This window comes from Pantherophis guttatus, chromosome 1, assembly GCF_059756535.1.
Source record: "Pantherophis guttatus breed Tessera chromosome 1, ASM5975653v1, whole genome shotgun sequence".
Lineage (NCBI taxonomy): Eukaryota > Metazoa > Chordata > Lepidosauria > Squamata > Colubridae > Pantherophis > Pantherophis guttatus.
The window spans coordinates 32415186-32436130 of NC_142063.1; the positions used below are offsets into that span (position 1 = coordinate 32415186).

At 38.3% G+C, this 20945-nt stretch overlaps 1 protein-coding gene across 3 annotated transcripts in view; it reads right to left on the bottom strand.

The window, feature by feature from the left end:
* CCDC175 (coiled-coil domain containing 175) overlaps positions 1–20945 on the bottom strand; it is a 52799-nt gene that overhangs the window by 9480 nt on the left and 22374 nt on the right. For all 3 annotated transcript variants that reach the window (XM_034433505.3, XM_034433506.2, XM_087871257.1), the window contains 7 exons: positions 18298–18434; positions 13847–13957; positions 11521–11592; positions 9008–9143; positions 5596–5727; positions 3905–4043; positions 1760–1839 (listed from right to left, as the gene is read on the bottom strand). In XM_034433505.3, the coding sequence (XP_034289396.1) occupies positions 1760–1839; positions 3905–4043; positions 5596–5727; positions 9008–9143; positions 11521–11592; positions 13847–13957; positions 18298–18434 (807 nt within the window). The remainder of the gene's footprint in view (positions 1–1759; positions 1840–3904; positions 4044–5595; positions 5728–9007; positions 9144–11520; positions 11593–13846; positions 13958–18297; positions 18435–20945) is intronic.

Here is a 20945-nt window from a genome sequence, read left to right on the forward strand (position 1 = left end):
CCAGGCTGGGAAGACTGAATCTGCAATAGGCAAGCAGCTTGGTGTGAAGAAATCAACTGTGGGAGCAATAATTAGAAAATGGAAGACATACAAGACCACTGATAATCTCCCTCGATCTGGGGCTCCATGCAAGATCTCACCCCGTGGGGTCAAAATGATCACAAGAACGGTGAGCAAAAATCCCAGAACCACACGGGGGGACCTAGTGAATGACCTGCAGAAAGCTGGGACCAACGTAACAAAGGCTACCATCAGTAACACACTATGCCACCAGGGACTCAGATCCTGCAGTGCCAGACGTGTCCCCCTGCTTAAGCCAGTACATGTCCGGGCCCGTCTGAAGTTTGCTAGAGAGCATTTGGATGATCCAGAAGAGGATTGGGAGAATGTCATATGGTCAGATATAACCAAAGTAGAACTGTTTGGTAGAAACACAACTCGTCATGTTTGGAGGAGAGAGAATGCTGAGTTGCATCCAAAGAACACCATACCTACTGTGAAGCATGGGGGTGGCAACATCATGCTTTGAGGCTGTTTCTCTGCAAAGGGACCAGGACGACTGATCCGTGTACAGGAAAGAATGAATGGGGCCATGTATCGTGAGATTTTGAGTGCAAACCTCCTTCCATCAGCAAGGGCATTGAAGATGAAACGTGGCTGGGTCTTTCAGCATGATAATGATCCCAAACACACCGCCTGGGCAACGAAGGAGTGGCTTCGTAAGAAGCATTTCAAGGTCCTGGAGTGGCCTAGCCAGTCTCCAGATCTCAACCCCATAGAAAACCTTTGGAGGGAGTTGAAAGTCTGTGTTGCCCAGCGACAGCCCCAAAACATCACTGCTCTAGAGGAGATCTGCATGGAGGAATGGGCCAACATACCCGCAACAGTGTGTGCCAACCTTGTGAAGACTTACAGAAAATGTTTGACCTTTGTCATTGTCAACAAAGGATATATAACAAAGTATTGAGATGAACTTTTGATATTGACCAAATACTTATTTTCCACCATAATTTGCAAATAAATTCTTTCCAAATCAGACAATGTGATTGTCTGGATTTGTTTTCTCATTTTGTCTCTCATAGTTGAGGTCTACCTATGATGACAATTACAGGCCTCTCTCATCTTTTTAAATGGGAGAACTTGCACAATTGGTGGCTGACTAAATACTTTTTTGCCCCACTGTATATAATATCAAAGGAGGTAAATAAATACTAATTACGCTTATGCTTACTTTTTTATTTTATTTTATTTTTTTGCTTTAATTTATATGCCGCCCTTCTCCGGAGAGTCAGGGCGACTTACAATGCATTAAGCAATAGCCTTCATACTTTTGTATATTTATACAAAGTCAGCTTATTGCCCCCACAATCTGGGTCCTCATTTCACCTACCTTTGAAAGGATGGAAGGCTGAGTCAACCTTGAACCTGGTGAGATTTGAACTTGCAGTAATTGCAAGCAGCAGATGTTAATAACAGTGCTTTAGTCCACTGTACTACAGGCTCTTATTGAACAGAAGATTGGAATGTACTTCTTTAAATATTCTTTTTTTCCATTTCATTTTGTTTTCTCATTTTTTCTGTCTGTACTTTTCATTATTTTTTTAAATTTCAATTTGTAATACTTTGACTAATTTTAAAATCTCTAATGAAAATTATTTTAAAAAACAAAAGGTCTAAGTGGAACCATTAGCCTTCAAAAGATGGTCACACACAAATAGAAAGTAACATAATTTAAGAAGCACATATTATGCCTGCTTACCTTTTGCCTTTCAAGTCTCTGAATTTCCCTTAATGATTGCTCCATGCCTATTTTAAGTTTGCTTTCTTCATCTCGTAAATCTATAAATAAGCAGAGGATAAAAAGTTAAATTAATATAATCTACAGTAACACAGCTTGTTGGAAGGGTTCAGGAAACGACCCACAAGATCAGAAGGAAATTATTTAGAATACTTGTAAATTACTTATTAGTGAAAATTATTGGCCGATCTATTAAACAAAAAAACGTTCATGCCCACAATATCTAACCTAAATATAGAACTTGCTGCAAAATCTAAAATAAATGTAGTGAAAACATGGTAATACAACCACTTCTCTTTAGTAGCTATCTCATTTAGCACTATCACAAATCTCACAAATTCTAAATGTGTGGTAAGTTCTATTAAAAGGGAAGGAGGAAAGATTTTCATTTGGCACCAAATAAAAGTAAACAGATATCAGACACAACCAAAGTCTTCTCACTGGAAACTACCCAATTTGTTTCAGAAAGCAAGCACTCAGAAAATGCATTTGATGTCATTAATATTTGGATTCATATCTATTTATTTGTTGACTTGTATATCATCTTCATCATAACATGTCTCTCAGTAACTTATGTATAGAATAGAATACAATAACAGAGTTGGAAGGGACCTTGGACGTCTTCTAGTCCAACCCCCTGCTTAGGCAGGAAACCCTACACCACTTCAGATAAATGGTTATCCAATATCTTCTTAAAAACTTCCAGTGTTGGAGCATTTACAACTTCTGGAGGCAAGTTGTTCTACTAATTAATTGTTCTGTCAGGAAATTTCTCCTTAGTTCTAAGTTGCTTCTCTCCTTGATTAGTTTCCACCCATTGCTTCTTGTTCTACCCTCAAGTGCTTTGGAGAATAGTTTGACTCCCTCTTCTTTGGGGCAGCCCCTGAGACATTGGAACACTGCTATCATGTCTCCTCTAATCCTTCTTTTCATTAAACTAGACATATCTAGTTCCAGCAACGTTCTTTATATATTCTAGCCTCCAGTTCCCTAATCATCTTTGTTGCTCTTCTCTGCACTCTTTCTAGAGTCTTAACATCTTTTTTATATCGTGGCGACCAAAACTGGATACAGTATTCCAAGTGTGGCCTTACTAAGGCATTATAAAGTGGTATTAATACTGTAGGTATGTATGTGTGTGTGTGTGTGTAACGTAACGTAACGTAACGTAACGTAACGTAATGTAATGTAATTGCAATCTTCCATAGAATATATGATGAGCATCAGGGGATAATAACACAGACATATTTTGTACTTAATAACTATCAGAGAACAAGCCGTTCCTTTTCTCTCAGGGCCTGAAGATAGGTTAAGCTTTACAAGCTCAACAAGGTTACAGCCATATGGATTTCAGGGATGACAGTTCTATAGGGCAGGCACATAAGGCATGTCTCCTAGGTCCTACAAAGTTTAAAGCTGGGACCTAGAGCACAATACTTCCTCCATATCTTATCAGTTAGAAGAAATCGGAGGAAAAAGACAGTCCCATAATGTAAAGGGCAGAAACAAGAAATTTGAGGAACAGGAGAAACAGCCACAACAATACAATAATCAGATAAAATAAATATTGAGTCCAGAGAACAGAAATGTAATTAGCGAAAATGTCTGGGACATGACTCTCTCTAGTTCTCATGAAGAAAAAGGGAGGGAGTGTGGAAGTGCATTCAGACATGCAAGGTAGCCCTCTAAGGTAGACTAAACTTGGTACCAAAGACACACTGTTTTTATGATTAAGTCATAATAGAAGAATCTTGTAGAAGTGGCTGATCACTTCCTGGGAAGTCCTGACCAGCCAGGACTGACATGGGTCTACCGTATGACTTTTCTCCCTAATGTAATCTAGAAAGAAAATAAAATACTTAATGAAACCTAATGTGCCATAAAAATAATAAAATTACAACTCTTAAAACTAATTTGTCCATTATGCAAAATCTTAGGTTTATCATCAAGAGATGGCAATGTATTGACCCTGTGATAGGCAGAACATAAATTCCAACAGTCAGGTAAATAAGATTAACAGTTGGAAGAAGAAAACTATTTTAAAGTTGGATGCTTTTCTTTTTTTGCACTTTGATGAATTACATAGATAAGACTTCCTACATATACCATTATACATTTCCTTTTGTTTTGCATAATTGGTGCTTAATTCTTCTAATTCTTTTCGTAATTCTTCTGCGAGGGGAACATTCTTTTCTAGTTTTTCTTCCATTTCTTCCATACGTTTTGTTTTAGAGTTGAAGTCTTCCTTTTAGGAAAGAAAACGTAAGGAACAATTTATAAATAGAGTGGTACTGTAATGAGCATCCTAATATTCTAGCGTGATACAACAACTGATTAATATTTACTCTGTCTGTCTATCATCTGATTGACTGATTGACTTAGAAACCACCCAGCAACAGATTGACTTTGAGTGGCTTATGCTTGAAATAGGAAAATAAAAAGAACCTAGACATCTGGACAATAACAAAATAACCAACCACCCTAGGACTCCATATATACTTTATCCTAAAAGGAGCATAACCAAGTTTTTGAAGACTTGTGGAACATCATTGGGATGGGATATACAGACTGCTGGGGATATTATTTCTAAGAGTAGGCATCACAACAAAAAAGGCATGACTTTGAGGGAATCCAACACATACCAATTCTATTATTATTTATTAAATGTATATGTTGATTCCCAGAAACTCTGAACAGTTTTCAAATGATTTAAAACATGAAAACAAGACTAAAAACATCCACCAATTTTGATTTTACTAGACAGGCAGGGACCATAGGAAACAGGCAGTTCCTCAGATAACCTGGCCCTGTAATGTAATTGATAACCAGCACTTTGAAATGCAATTGGAAGCCTATTCACCTATTAGGTGAATTCCAGCCTGCAGAACAGTGCTAGATTCAGAATCCTTGGAATGCTCAACATGATTACCTAGATTTCATAGCTGTTTCTTCTTCCAGAAGATGTCTTGGATACAACCCCAACAAGCTACTTCTTCACTTCTCTACCTAGAAGCCCTAGTAGCTTCCCCACCTGTCACCAGGTTTAACATTCTCCTATCCACAAGCAAATCCTTGTCTTCTAAAAAATCTCTTACTTGACTAGTCATATTTCTCCTGCCATTTTAACATCAATTTGATTTTTTTTATCATTGACCCCACTGTCTCTCTATTCCATTCCCTGCTGACTGCAAATCTGAGTCAGTTATTATGCTTCTGGTGTGCTGGGAATTGAAATAGAAAACAAGCAATTGTTTCTGACTTATATGTTAGAGGAATGATCTGGATTTAAAATGAAACAGAAAAAAAACTAGTCATTCAAAATCCAGTTGTACCATTTGTGCTTATATCTGAATAAAACAAACTGATTAAAGTAAATAAATTACAGCTATTTGTTATTCTGACTTCTGCCTAACTTTAGTAGCTCTTTATACCTTCTTTTCTCTAATTCTCTCTCCAGTCATTTTGAATTTAGTGTCAACTTGGCATCCAAGAAATGCATGGCTTTTACTTTAAAGCTTTTATCTAAAGGAAGCCTCACATCAAAATGCTTCAGAAAACTGAAATCTTCTCCTAGCAGTCTGCAGCAACCAACTCAAGCCACTCCAGTGGCTTAGAAACAATGCAAACTCTTGATTCACAAGCACATTCTCCACCACCTTCTTTAGCAATCTGATTTTTTAAAAACGACTTCTATTCCCTTTTGATTCTAAATGGGCTGAATACTTATGTATTTATAGTCAAAAATATTTCATAACATAAAACAGCTACAAAAATGTATTAAAATACAGATTGCTTGCCTCGAGTTTTCCAATTTCTTTTGTTAAGTGAGCATCATGTTTCTTATAATGGGTTTCTCTTTTTTGCAGCTTGGAAGTGAGATGATTGAGACGCTCAGTACACTTCTTGATTTCTTTATTGAGATGTTCATTCTATTTGTAGAAAATATGAGAAAGAACCAACATAAATCTGTTCTAATAATTTGCAAGTGTATATGAATGTGCAGATGTTGAGATTTCAGTTCAGTTTGGCATTTATGGAAACAATATTTAATAAGAAAGATTTTTCTGCTATGAATTCTGATCTGTGTTGCAGTTTTCATTTCAATGATCAAATATTGAGAGAGAATATACTCTAGTTCTAATTACCAACTGAAGTACTTTGCTAAATACCTGTTTGTGCCATCATGGCATTTTTTGTTCAGGCATATTCAGGAGCCTGGCAAACAATTTGAAATGAAGTCAGGCTTCAGAAGGGAAGCAAAGCCTACTTTGCATATGGTTATTCCTGAGAAAGTAGACCTCTTCATTGATTCAAATGAAATATAATTTTGTCTCTTCTTTCCCTAAACTATTTTCATTCAACTTAAGGGTCAAGCAGACTTACACTGCACGCCAAGGAACGTATGTGTCTGTCAATCAGGGATGGTTTTATTTGTATTACTCCAAATGTAATATTCTGGCTAGCATGTATTCAAATAGCAAAACACAGAACAGGAAGTTGGATCAACCAATCAGCAGGCAGGACATGCACCTCTGCACTTTGGGATTTGGGAGGTGTGCGCATAAGACCATCTGCAGCCATCTGCAATGCATGCTTACTCATCAACTCCTTCACAGTGTAGGTACGAGGTGACCCCTACGTGCAGTTGCAGGCAACTCTAAATCAAATTTTAGTTTTGCTATTTTATGTCAGAAATCAAACATTCAAATGCTGCAAACTAGCATTACAGAAAAATACAGAGGGGGATACAGTTATAATCTTGTCTACCTCTCCCTTTATTCCAACAAAAAATGTTTTTTAAACGTCAGGATCTTTTTTTGTTGTTGTTCATTGGCTTATACATTAAGTCCTTTGATTACTCTGCACTGGATCCAAAATCAATCCTAACCCTTCCCTGAAATCCCTTCTTGTGTGTTACACAATGAATGTGATTCTAACCTTTCATCCACAGGTTTTTTTCCAACCTTCCTTAAACACAAGGTCCTCTCCACAGACAAAGGGGGATGGTGGGGATTTCCTAGTACCATGATGGCGAACCTATGGCAAGGGTGCCACAGGTAGCATGCAGAGCCATATCAGAGGGCACACGAGCATTGCCCTAGCTCAGCTGCAGTGCGCATGTACTCGCCGGCCAGCTGATTTTCGGGCCTTCTGGCCTCTGAAGGGCCTTCGGGAGGGGGGTGAGGAAGGCCCATTTTTTGTTCTCCGTAGGCTCCAGAGGCTTTCTAGGAGCCTGGGAGAGTGAAAACGGTCTTCCCCACTACCCCCTGAGGCCGGAAACAGCCCGGGGCATATTGAATTATGGGTGTGCACTCCCTCTGCTTTTGGCACACGACAGCAAAAACGTTAGCCATCACTGTCATAGTACCTTTCAGTGAGCAACACTGAGATGAGAGAGGATACAAGACTCCATTTTATGAATATGAATTCTTTAGCAATATTTGAAGTAGTGGCAATGATACTTACCGGGTCCGTAAATTCATATGTGTGTGTGTGTGTGTGTGTGTGTGTGTGTGTGTTTCCTCTAGGTTTTCCCTACGTAACCAAGGTTTTTCTGCAGCCCCAGCTCAGCAGAATCACATCCACTCAATTCTGGGCTTGTTTCCTTTCTAGCAGCCAGCAAGCTCTTCCTGCTAAGTGGGAGACCTATATAGATCTATTTCCAGCTCGTTTGCTTTCATCAGTAGGCCACACCCACATCTTATGTACCCAATCGAGTGGATGTGATTCTACTGAGCTGGGGCTGCAGAAAAACCTTGGTTACGTAGGGAAAACCTGGCTAGAGGAAAAACACACATAAACCCTACGAAGAAGAAAATAGATACTATACCTTTACAGGGAGGATACATAAGATGTGGGTGTGGCCTACTGATGAAAGCAAACGAGCTGGAAATAGATCTATATAGGTCTCCCACCTAGCAGGAGGAGCTTGCTGGCTGCTAGAAAGGAAAAAAGCCCAGAATCGAGTGGATGTGATTCTACTGAGCTGGGGCTGCAGAAAAACCTTGGTTATGTAGGGAAAACCTGGCTACCAAAAAAACACACATAAACCCTACGAAGAAGTAAGAAAATATATATATATATGTGTGTGTGTGTACATATATATACATATATGTAGGTCTTTGGTAATTCGGGTTTTCTCCCATGTAAAATTGGAAGTGTCTTGGCGACATTTCAACGAAGTCTCATTCGTCATCTTCAGGCTGGTGTTTTCAGCTTTGTGGTTCTAGGAGCAATGTGTGATCGCAGCTGTTTCTTCCTTTTAACTGCCAGTGGGGATGTGAACTGATTGGGTGGGAGCTTGGCTGTGTTCTGATTGGGTGGAGGTGTGTTCTGTTTAGGTGGGGGCTTGGTTGTGCTCGGGTTAGTCTGAGTTGCAGGAGGATTTGAGCTGGTGAGTTGCGTTGCTGTTGTTTGGCTTCACGTTCGTGGTCGGGCCACATCTTCATGGTGGGTGTCAGTTTGCTTCATGTATGGATTGGAGGGGTTTAAAGTGGCTAATGATGCAGCTGTGGTCTGGCTTCTGGTTTGTGGTCATGCCTCATCGGTGTGGGTTTGCTTTTTGCGTGGATGTGTGGTGGTGACATCCTGTGTGGTTTTCGTGAGTGTGGGTCTGGTGTCATTCTTTGTGTTAGGGACTCGTTTGTCAATGAGGGCAGGTTTCCAAATGGCTGGTAGGCGGGAGGTATCATTTTGTTTATTCATGCTGTGTGGGCGTTTTTCTATCTCGATGGCTTCTCTGATTATTCTGTTATTAAAGTGTTCAGTTTTGGCGATAGTTCTGGTCTTTTTAAAGTCAATATCATGTCCTGTGGCTTTAAGGTGTTGGACCAGGGAAGAAGTTGGTTCCTCTTTTCTGACTGAGTTCTTGTGTTCTTCAATGCGTGCACTTATTCTTCTGTTGGTTTGTCCGATGTATGTGGTGGGGCAGATGGTGCATGGGATTTCATATACTCCTTGATTTTCTAACTTAATTTTGTCTTTGGGGTTTCTTAGGATGGGGGATATTTTTCGGTTTGTGCAGAATGCTGTCTTGATGTTGTGTTTGTGGAGGATCTTACTGATTCTGTCTGTGGTGCCTTTTATGTAAAGCCCTCCTACCATACATAAAAGGCACCACAGACAGAATCAGCAAGATCCTCCACAAACATCTGTAGAAAATCTATATTACAGTATGATTTGATGTTAGTACCCTAATAGGTATTATACCTCCTTTTTTAACTTGTTATAGGATTTTTTCAGAGCTTCAAGGCTTTGCTTTGACTCGCACAGAAACTTTTCACTGGCTTCCACTAAATTTTGATACATGGCTGTAATTTTTTCAAGTTCGATCTGAAACTGTTTGCTACAGAGAGAGCAAAGTGAGAAAACACAATTCAGAATCACTGAATAAATGAAAAGAAACAGCGACATCATGTTAACAATAGGTCAATAGTGAGCATAACTTTTTCATTATTCTTTTCGCAGGGAAGGAAGGAGTGTGTTAGAAATGCTATCAGAATGGTACATACACTCCACCTTCCCTTAAGTTCACAGAGCAGAAATTCAGATGTTGTATTATGCCATTCGCCCACATATAGGATTTTATATTATTTTTGCAGTGCATGTCTTGCATAAAAGTAGTACAGGTAGTCCTCGACTTACAACAGTTCATTTAGTGACCATTCAAAGTTACAACAGCACTGAAAAAAGTGACTTATGACCGTTTTTCACACTTGCGACTTTTGTAGCATCGCCATGATTATGTGATCAAAATTCAGATGCTTGGCAACTGGCTCATACTTATGACCGTTACTGTGTCCCAAGGTCATGTTTAATTCCCTTTTGTGACCTTTTGACAAGCAAAATCAATGGGGAAGCCAGATTCATTTAACCATGTTATTAACCTATCAACTGTAGTGATTCACTTAACAACTTTGGCAAGAAATGTCGTAAAATGAGGCAAAACTCCCTTAACAAATGTCTCACTTAACAATAGAAATTTTGGGCTCAATTGTGATTGTAAATCAAGGATTACCTGTATTTTCACTATACAAACTATGTGGTGTTTAACTGTAAAAATAATTGTATGTTCATAACTAAATCTTCATTTCCATTCATTAACTCTATTCTACATGATCAGACAACTTTCACTCAGTTCTATGCACTCTATCCACTTCTCTTAGTTTTACAAACTTTATTTGTATTTTATTTCATTCTCTTTACACTATACTCCTCTAACACTCCAAGTCATAATTTTCATATGTCATGGTTGTCAACAGACAGGCCCACAATATTAGTCTCCACCATGTATTATGGCTTCAGTCAATCAAGATATTCACTCCAAACAGGCTCATGCTGCAAGCCAGGCTCTCTAGTTCAGGGGATATCTTGCAAACCAATATTACCTTGCCTACACTCTGTCAAACTTGGATGTGTAGGCATTGGGCTGACACGGCTCAGAACACTAGAATTCCTTCCATTTAAATATAGATCAGTTTGTAGGTTTTTTTAATTTGTATTTCATCAAGCATGTATTTTATGACAGATACAAGTATAAACATAATTATAAATACATGAAATGGATACGAATAAAAGGAAACATTAGGACAGGGACGGTAGGCACGTTGGTGCACTTATGCACGCCCCTTAAAGACCTCTTAGGAATGGGGTGAGGTCTACAGTGGACAGTCTAAGGTTAAAGTTTTGGGGGTTTGGGAAAGAAACCACAGAGTCAGGTAGTGCATTTCAGGCGTTGACAACTCTGTTACTTAAGTTGTATTTTCTGCAGTCTAGTTTGGATTGGTTTACCATGAGTTTGTATCTATTGTGTGCTCTTGTATTGTTTTGGTTGAAGCTGAAGTATTCATTGGCTGGTAGGACATTGTAGCAGATGATTTTATGTGCTATGCTTAGGTCAGACCGAAGATGGCGAAGTTCTAAGTTGTCTAAGCCCAAAATTTCAAGTCTAGTGGCATAAGGTATTTTGTTGCGAGCAGAGGAGTGGAGGACTTTTCTAGTGAAATATCCCTGGACTCGTTCGATTTTATTAATCTCCGATATGCAGTGCAGGTTCCAGACAGATGAGCTGTATTCAAGAATTGGTCTGGCAAAAATTTTGTATGCCCTAGTTTGCACTTCAATATTACCGGAGAAGAAGCTACGCAAGATTAGGTTAACAACACTTAATGCTTTTTTAGCAATGCTGTTACAGTGAGCTCTGGTACTTAGATCATTTGAGATGAGTATCAAAAATCTTTGACAGAGTGAGGGTTGTCTGTTAGGTCGTATCCGCCCAGCTTGTATTTTGTGTTCTGATTTTTTTTGCCAATGTGTAAGACAGAGCATTTGTTGGTTGAGATTTGGAGTTCCCAATTTTTGATAAACTCTGGCTCTCATAATATTATTGTTTTGGATAAACACAGTTTTGAAGAAGCCATTTTGAAGTGCACAATTAGAAACACAACAGGCTCAATTTACTTCATGTTCTATTTGGTAGTTTATTATTTTTTAAATAGGAAGGTTGCTTAGTGATCGTTCTGATTGTTAACTGTCCAGAGCATTCAGAAACAGACAGCATACAAATGAAGTAAGTAAGTAAGTAAGTACATATATACATATATAAATAGCATTTATTTGGCAATATCTGTGGAATTGCATATTTATACTTTTTTTCACCATACTGGCAATTGACCCCCAATTTTACTTGTTTACTTCATAACAATTTTCACACAATATTGTACCTTTTATCACTTTCCTTTTTCAATGATGCTTCTAAAATTGCCAGTTCTCTTGCATAGCCAGCATGAGCAGTGCTGCAACAAGTATATTTTTTAAGTTTTACTTAACATAGTGTGATCAACAAAATATTGAAGATAAAAAATAGATTAAATGAATAAATTGAGATCAAACTAAGCCAAATCAACCCTCCTTAATAAATTAGGGACTTATATAAATAGACATATACATTTAAGAAGCAATATAAATGGTATCTATTTTTGGGGTAAATGACTATATGCAAAAAAGGAACTGAACACAAAATTTTAAACATTCATAAATAACATACAGTACTATGAAAAGTCCCTTTCATAGAAATGAGCTAAAATACTTTGTTGGTAGAATTAAGTGGATATTTTTTTGAACCCTGAAGTAAGCGCTTGGCCTTATTGCCATGTGCTCAAAAGCCTGATTGGGCTTATTATCAGGGGATGTCTTATTTTGGGGAAAACAGGGTATATTTTGTTTTACACCATTTTATTTATTTTATTTATATATCAAAATTAGGGACCACCCATCTCACTTAGAAAGTGACTCTTGTTTTATATGTTCTGGGGAAAATTTGGCAATAAGGCTAATTTAATTATTAAAGTTAATTCTATAAGTTTTATAATTTCTTCAAAAATCTTCAAGTTAAATGAGTGACTAAATAGGTACTAAGATGGGTATTACCACCAGAGATCATAATACCTACTAATCTATTCAATATTTAAAATGGTTTCCTGGCACAGAGAAACAGACATGTATGGAACCCAACTGGAAGGATATGTGCTATGAACAAAATGGGGATAATGAAAACTGTGGATAAAGTTAGGAGAACATGTTTGTGTATATAATGTATGTGCATATTTGTGTGTATGAAAAAAGAAGACATACTATGTCAGTATGTTATAGCTGATCTACTGTTCATATCAATCTCTCTAATAGTAACAAAGAAAGCTAGATTCTGACAAAAGTTTGTAGTTCAAAAAAAAAAAAGAAGCTTAGGTTACAAAATCTTAGAAACTGGACATTTAGCCCATCTTTTTTCAATGAGCATGTTAAGGAAGTCCTCTTTGATCTTGAGAGACTGTGGGAAGGAGGATGGGGAAGGAACTCAGTTTATATCAGAAGAGGCAACCCAACCAGATATGGTGGTTATGAGAAGAATTTGAAAAATATTCGGACTAAACTGACTCACTGTTAAGTTTGTCTCAGAAGTTTAAATAATTTAAAGTTTTTAAAATTATGTTTTTAATCTCTGACTAGCATTGGATGCCTTTCACAATTCTGCATGGTTGTTGCTTCTTCGGTTTGCCAGATACAGGGCTTAACACAGGGGTGGGTTCTACTTACCTTTACTACCAGTTCACAATGGGATTGCATGCACGCTCTCACTTCTGTGCATGTGCAGATCGCCTATGATGACATCCGGAGTGGTGGGCGGAGCCACCCGCTGGTTTTACTACTGGTTCTTGTGAACCGGTCCAAACCGGGGGCAACCCACCACTGGCTTAACAGATACGTTTGATCTTTCTACCTCTTAAATATGTGAAAACAGAAAGTTGGAATTGAGGTACATTTTTCAAAAATAAAAACCCTCACTTCCTAAGGAGGAAGGGGCAATGGAATAATATTTAAGTCCTAGGTGTTACTAAGAAAAGTGCTGAAGAGCTGCTGGAGAGACATATGAGCAATAGATAGCCCACCTCTGACTTAGAATAATCAGGAAATATACATTTGATTCTTCATATACATAACAATTTCATACTGTATATAGAAAGAGCTGTCTGCCTAATTTGTCAGCTGTCTGACTAAAGTCCTTCATGGTAAATGCAACTGTCCATTAACTGGTAGCAATGAGATATCCAAGGTTGGATCCTTAGATAGATGTATGGAATGTACAGTATCTTTCTTTTTCAACAAAAATGGTTATCTCATTTTACCTCCAGCAATATATAATGATGCAATATGTGCGGTATAATACAGTGTTGTTTTACATTTTTCAGACTTACAACCAATCAGCAAATTAAAAAATATTAATTAAACAATGAAAAATCAAATGTATATTTCCTGATTTCAAATGCAACAAGAATGTATATTTTATCTAGAACATTTATTTCACCTCCATGAAACTAAATTATACTTTTGCCTAAACTTTCATCTAATTTAATAACAACTTGGTTTGCAAATCTTTCCCCTTAGTTACAGTATATCAGTTCTTCTTACATTTCGGATTCACAGAAACTTAACTAGAAATAGAAAATCAGTTTTCAGCAAGATATTTTATACATATGAAATGAAATAACCTACTCATATATATCCTGCAGTCCATCCAGCTCTTCCTGTGTATTTCTTGTTTCTATTACACGCTTTGCCACATAGTCAAGCTTTTCTGTGAGCCAATTGGATAACTTTTCAAATCTATTTGAAAAAATGAGACTTAGTTAAATATTTATAACATATTTATAAAATATTTACATGTTTACATTTTATTAAACAAGTGGCTAGCCAACCATGAAAAATGTAGTTTTCTATCTTTCCAATATATACATAAAGGTAGCTTTCCAATATATACATAAAAATTGAAATTAAGAAAATAATTATTCCAATAAAAATCTTTAAAATCTGAGAGAACAGAGGCAAATTTGTTTATATGACCAGAAAGAGGTAAAAGGAAGGCTTTTTTTCATGTTTTGTTAACTAATCACAAAATGACAAGAATGTCAAAAACATGATTTGTATTTATTCAGCAGAGACTTCCAGGATCCCTTTTCCAAATTCATAGACGTTTTCAAGTACACATTATTCCATGAATCCTACTGTAGACACAACAACTCTGCCTTCAGGGCCATCCTTAACTAAGTCAGATTAGCAATATTCAATAGTTTGAAAACATTAACTTGGAATTACCAGCAGCCCATTTTTAAACATTTTCTTATGGAGAAGAACACCGTTTTTTTCTGGGAATCGATTTGCATGTTAAAATTATTTATTTATTTATTTATTTATTTATTTATTTATTTATTTATTTATTTATACATACATACATACATACATACATACATACATACATACATACATACATACAAACTTATATGCCGCCCTTCTCCCAAAGGACTCAGGGCGGCTCACAGAGATTAAAACAATGAAAACAATAAAAATAACTAGTAAAACAATCAATTAAAATCTCCCAATTAAAAATCACTCATCAGATCAGCAAATTTGTTGGAAAAGCCATGTCTTCAGATCACGGTGAAAAGAGTGAAGGTCGGGGGCCGTCCAGAGCCCCGTGGGTACCCCATTCCAGAGGGTCGGTGCGCCCACAAACAATGCCCTCATCCTGGGCGCCACCAGCCGACATTGTCTGGCCGATGGCACCTGGAGGAGGGCAGTCCTATGTGAGTGCACAGGGCGGTGGGAGGCAGACAGAAGGTGGTCCTGCAGGTACCCCGGGCCCATGCCATGTAGGGCTTTATAGGTAAGTACCAGAACCTTGAAGTGGATCCGAAGGACCACCGGTAACCAGTGCAGCTCGCGCAGGAGAGGTGTAACACGGGAGTAACGGGAAGCTCCCATAACAACCCGCGCGGCTGCATTCTGGACCAGCTGGAGCCTCCGGGTACACCCCAAGGGCAGCCCCATGTAGAGGGCATTGCAGTAGTCCAAACGAGAGATAACGAGAGCTTGGGTGACTGTACGGAGGGCATCCCTGTCTAGGAAAGGGCGTAACTGGCACACCAGGCGAACCTGTGCAAAAAACCCCCTGGTCAGGGCCGTCAGAGGGCCCACTAAGGACAGCCGCAAATCCAGGAGGATGCCTAGATTACGAGCCCTTTCAGAGGGAGTAAGCAACTCCCCTCCCATCAAGAGTGATGGGGGCACTAGACCATGAGATGCCGGCAACCACAGCCACTCCGTCTTGGAGGGGTTGAGTCTGAGCCTGTTCCTACCCATCCAGACCCATACCGCCTCCAGGCACTTAGACATCACAGAAAGGGCATCTCTGGGTTGGTCCGGGGTGGAGATATAAAGCTGGGTATCATCAGCCTACTGATGATACCTCACCCCAAAACTGCAAATGATCTCACCTAGCAGCTTCATATAGATGTTAAAGAGCAAGGGGGAGAGAACCGACCCATGAGGCACCCACAAGTGAGAGGCTTTGGGGAGGATCTCTGTCCCCCACCCAGACAAACTGTGTGTGACCCGAGAGGTAGGAGGAGAACCATTGCAAAACAGTGCCCCCCACCCCCAATCCCCCGAGTCGTTGCAGTAGGATACCATGGTCGATGGTATCGAAAGCCGCTGAGAGGTCAAGTAGGACCAAGATGGAGGAATAACCCCCATCCCGGGCCCGCCAGAGATCATTCACCAGAGCGACCAATGCCATTTCCATGTTGTGTCCACGCCTGAAGCCCGATTGGTACAGGTCTAGATAATCCGTTTTCTCCATGAATTGTGGAAGTTGGTGTGCCACCACGGACTCAACAACCTTCGCTATAAAGCGAAGGTTGGAGACGGGCCGAAAGTTGTTTAAGGAGGCCGGATCCAGGGCAGGCTTCTTGAGAAGGGATCGAAACATCGCCTCCTTAAGGGTGGCAGGGAAGACCCCGACCCTCAGCGAAGCGTTGACAATCGCCTGGATCCAGTTTCTGGTCACCTCTCTGGTTGTCGCAACAAGGCAGGAGGGACACTAGTCCAACAAACACATGGAGGCCCCCAATCTACCAACAATCCTGTCCACTTCATCTACGGATACAGGGTCAAAGTCAACCCAGATGTTACCTTCAAGGCTAAAAGGTTTATTTAAAAGGTAAAGATTGCCCATAATCACATAGGATAATCCACATATCTTCTAGTTTATTATATGAAAGTAGTTTGCCACTGGCTTTCTCCAGGATGTCCTTTCGCATCCCAATTTAGCTTACAGACCTAGAATTTCTTGATGGTATCCTGTCAAATACTAACCAGGCTTGACTCTTAGCTTTTTGGGATCAGGCAACATTAGCAAGATGCTATCGCTGGTTGAATGCTAGGTACAGTTAGCAATAGCAACAACACTTAAGAGTTATATACTGCTCTATAGTGCTTTACAGCATTCTCTGGGTGGTTCACAAATGTCAGCATATTGCTCCCAACAATCTGGGTTCTCATTTTGCTGACCTTGGTAGGATGGAAGGCGGAGTCAACTTTGAGCTGGTCAGCAGTGAACTCCTGGCTGTGGATAGACACTGCATTCTAACCAACTCCACCACCATCGCTCATAGGATTTATTTACTTGTTTGTTTATTTCTTTAAGGTATATTTCCTATAATATATATTTATATTTCCTATTTCTTAACAGAGAGGAGCTTTGGGTGGTGTACAATATAATCAATAAAATTAACATTAAAATCATAATTAATTTAAGATTAAAATATTTTAAAAAATTAAAAAATAAAAATAACATTATAATTATAGGATATATATTTCCTAACAGAAAGTAGGAATGTTTGCTTAGGTTGAATTACTGACTCACTTAATATAAGGCATAGAATAGCTACCGCCGGATAATTTGAATAAAGAATTTTTTTCCCTTGAACAAGATGGATATATGAACTATGGTAAAATAATTATGCTAAAATATTTTTGACAACTTCAGACATACAAGTTTTAAATGAAAATAACACTCTTTGTACTGTGGTGAGATCCTATTTAGGTTATCATGCGATTTTATTTTTTTATTTATTTTTATTTTATATTGGATTTCTATACCGCCCTTCTCCCTAAGGACTCAGGGCGGTGTACAGCCAGATTAAAAAAAACATGCAGAACAAATATTAAAAACAATTAAAAGATATATAAATTTGGCCCAATTAAAACTCATTTACCAATTAAAAACGTTTAAAACATTTAAAAACAGTTAAAAATTTCATCTTAAGCCAGCCCGGCTTGTTTAAATAAATGGGTTTTAAGGGCGCGACGGAAGGCACTGAGGTCTTGGATTCTCCTTATCTCTGGGGGGAGCTGATTCCAGAGGGTGGGTGCCCCCACAGAGAAGGCCCTCCCCCTGGGGGTCACCAGCCTGCATTGTTTGGCTGATGGCACCCCGAGGAGGCCCTCTCTGTGGGAGCGCACGGGTCGCTGGGAGGTCGTCGGTAGCAGCAGGCGGTCTCGCAGATAGCTAGGCCCTATGCCATGGAGCGCTTTAAAGGTGATAACCAACACCTTGAAGCGCACCCGGAAGACAACTGGGAGCCAGTGCAGCTCGCGCAGGAGCGGTGTTACATGGGAGCGCCATGCTGCTCCCGTCACTACCCGCGCTGCTGCGTTCTGGACCAGTTGGAGCCTCCGGGTGCTCCTCAAGGGGAGCCCCATGTAGAGAGCGTTGCAGTAGTCAAGGCGAGAGGTGACGAGGGCATGAGTGACTGTGCACAGGGAATCCCGATCAAGAAAGGGCCGCAACTGGCGAATCAGGCGAACCTGACAAAAGGTCCCCCTGGTTACAGCCGTCAGATGTTCCTCCAAGGACAGCTGCATATCCAGGAGGACTCCCAGATTGCGAGCCCTCTCTGTGGGGGCCAATGACTCGCCCCCAATAGTCAGTGATGGAGTCAACTGACTATATCGGGATGCCGGGAGCCACAGCCACTCAGTCTTGGAAGGGTTGAGCTTGAGCCTGTTCCTCCCCATCCAGATTGAGATGTGGGCTGTTTACTCCAAAGCACCTAACAATTGGATTATAATTATGGAATTAAAAACAAGTTGAAGGATTAACGTACTCTGCGGCTAGTTTGTCTCTTTCAGAACGAAAATGATCTTCTTCACTTGTTAACATTTGGTATTGCATATTAAGAGTATCATTTTCCTCTTTGACTTTTTGATACACTTCCTGAAGTTCTTGCAGTTTCCGGTTAATCTACAAAAAAAATCACAGAATGATTTATTTAACTAAAAAGCTTAATGGTTCTAAAAATGTTATGACATTCCTATGACTTCAAAAGGATTATAAAATATGAGTAAAGCAGGTCTTACCCACTGAAAAATATCTTAGTCAATAAACCATTTGTTTTAAATGAATCCACTTTTATATATGAAAAAATTAAACATGAATACATTAAATATATTTCTTTACAAAGGTATCTGCATCTTAGCATAGATGATTAAAAGGGAGTAAAACTCCCCAAAACCTCAACCCTAAGATGTAAATTGGACTAGGTAAGAGTGATTTAACACACCATTGTGGGAGGACTAGAACTCAACATTAGAGCCACACTTCACAATGTTTTAGAAATGTTTTAATTCAGAAATATATTTTTAAATTTAGGAATTGTTTTAAAATGTTTTTCATGACTTTCAATTGAAAGCTTTACATTTATAAGTTTGTCCAATTTCATTGGTGACTCTGAGCAGCACCCATTTTCATACGTTAGATGTAATATTACCTATTTTCCTAATTTTACTGTTTTGGACAGTTGTACACTGAAGAAATCAGCCAATAAAAAAACAGTGTTCCATTATTTAAGGGGCTGCCACAAAGGAGAGGTGGTCGGCCTATTCTCCAAAGCACCTGAAGGCAGAACAAGAAGCAATGGATGGAAACTAATCAAGGAGAGAACCTACCTAGAATTTTCCTGACAGAATAATTAATTAATGAAACAGCTTGTCTTCAGAAGTTGTGGGTGCTCCAACAATGTAAGTTTTTAAGAAGAGATTGGACAACCATTTGTTTGAAATGGTATAGGATCTCCTGCTTGAGTAAGGGCTTGGACTCTAAGACCTCCATGATCCCTTCTAACTCTGCTATTCTGTTAAACTTATGAATTACAAAGCATGTTGTATTAATTTTAAAAGGTAAAAACACTGACAAGTTTAAAGTTAAGAATATACATTAAGAACCATGGTCAACACAGTACAAATAACTGACTGAAATTATAAGCTATAATAAACCAAATCAATACAGAGAATCTATTTTAATTGGAACATCCCTTGAAGTTAGGAAAAAACCTAATTTTGAATGAGGTACAAATCCATGTATTAAGACATAATACAGAATGGTTTCCAGTTAAAATTGAATTCTATATCAGTTTTATTTTTAAATTATGTAATTATCAAAGAATATACCCACAATTTGTTCAGCCAGCCTTCTAAGGGAGGAATCAAACAGCCTTTCCAGTAAGAAGCATATCATATCTTGTCACAGTTATGAAACTAATTTAGTGGACTTTGAAGGGATATGTGGTTTAATAAAATTCAGTAAAAATAACTTTAAAATCAGTTGCATTCTGATATGTTGAATAATTGTGAGCATGACATTGTTAGCAGATAATTTCATTGTTAGTTTCATTCCTGTCATTTTATTTGACATAGTGTGACTATCAATGTTTGTAAAGCCACTAAAAATAAATATCTCAATATGTAGTTGATATAGGAGTGAAAGTATCAATACATATTTTAAATGATTCCATAAGAAAGCTGCCTAGTCTTGATGGTTTACAATTACTCATATAAAAATTACTTTTTTGATCTTATCCATGGTCAAAGGAATGCTGGTACTGAACTTTTTTTTTGTTTTAGTTCTTAGTTATACTTTTAGTTCTTTTTTATACTTTTGTTTTAATAAATAAATAAAACCAAAATATCAATTTATGTTACAAATTCATCTTGCTTGCTTTATTTTAACTTGAATGTATTCTGTGAATGAAAATGGAGTAATGGCATTGAAAGGAGCAAGAAAAATACTGACTTTCATTGAAAAAATTAATTTGGTTATAGAATTAATTTTCTTGGCTGAAATCAGTTACTTCTTTGCTTCCTTGAAGGGCATTGAGAATCAATCTCATTACAAAAAGACAAAATAGCAATGTAGCAAAGCATCTAATGCAAAAGATTAAAACTGTTTGAGCAAGTTTTAGGATTAGGGTTTGGAGCATATTTGAAATTTTAGAGATAGTTATGGGCCTATCCCTATCCCTAACCGTAACCGTAACCCTAACTCTTTCAAAATAGTTGCCATGATGGGTAGGCCAATCACAAAAGAAAATGCAAATTGAGTTGTTCTTTATCACTAATCAAAACAAACAAGGTTGCTTTAACCTTTTTTATTTTCTAAAAGGGCCAAGGTGTACACAAGGGCCAAGATTTAGCAGTTATTTATTTATTTATTTAGATTAAGTGTAAAAAAATGAAATCAGGCACAAGGGGGACTTAATGGCTGCTTAATTTCACCAAATATTATTCTTAAATTAATTTAGTTCTACTCAGGTAAATGAAATTAGGGGTCAATCCATAATTAGCAGCGATAGTGTGGATATTATTTCCCCATGGATTTTTCTAAACACCTTTAGTTCTTTCGGTTGCAGAAACCATGACAATGATTCACCTATATGCCTATATTTCAAGAATGAAGTCAGAAGATAATGTTAAGAAA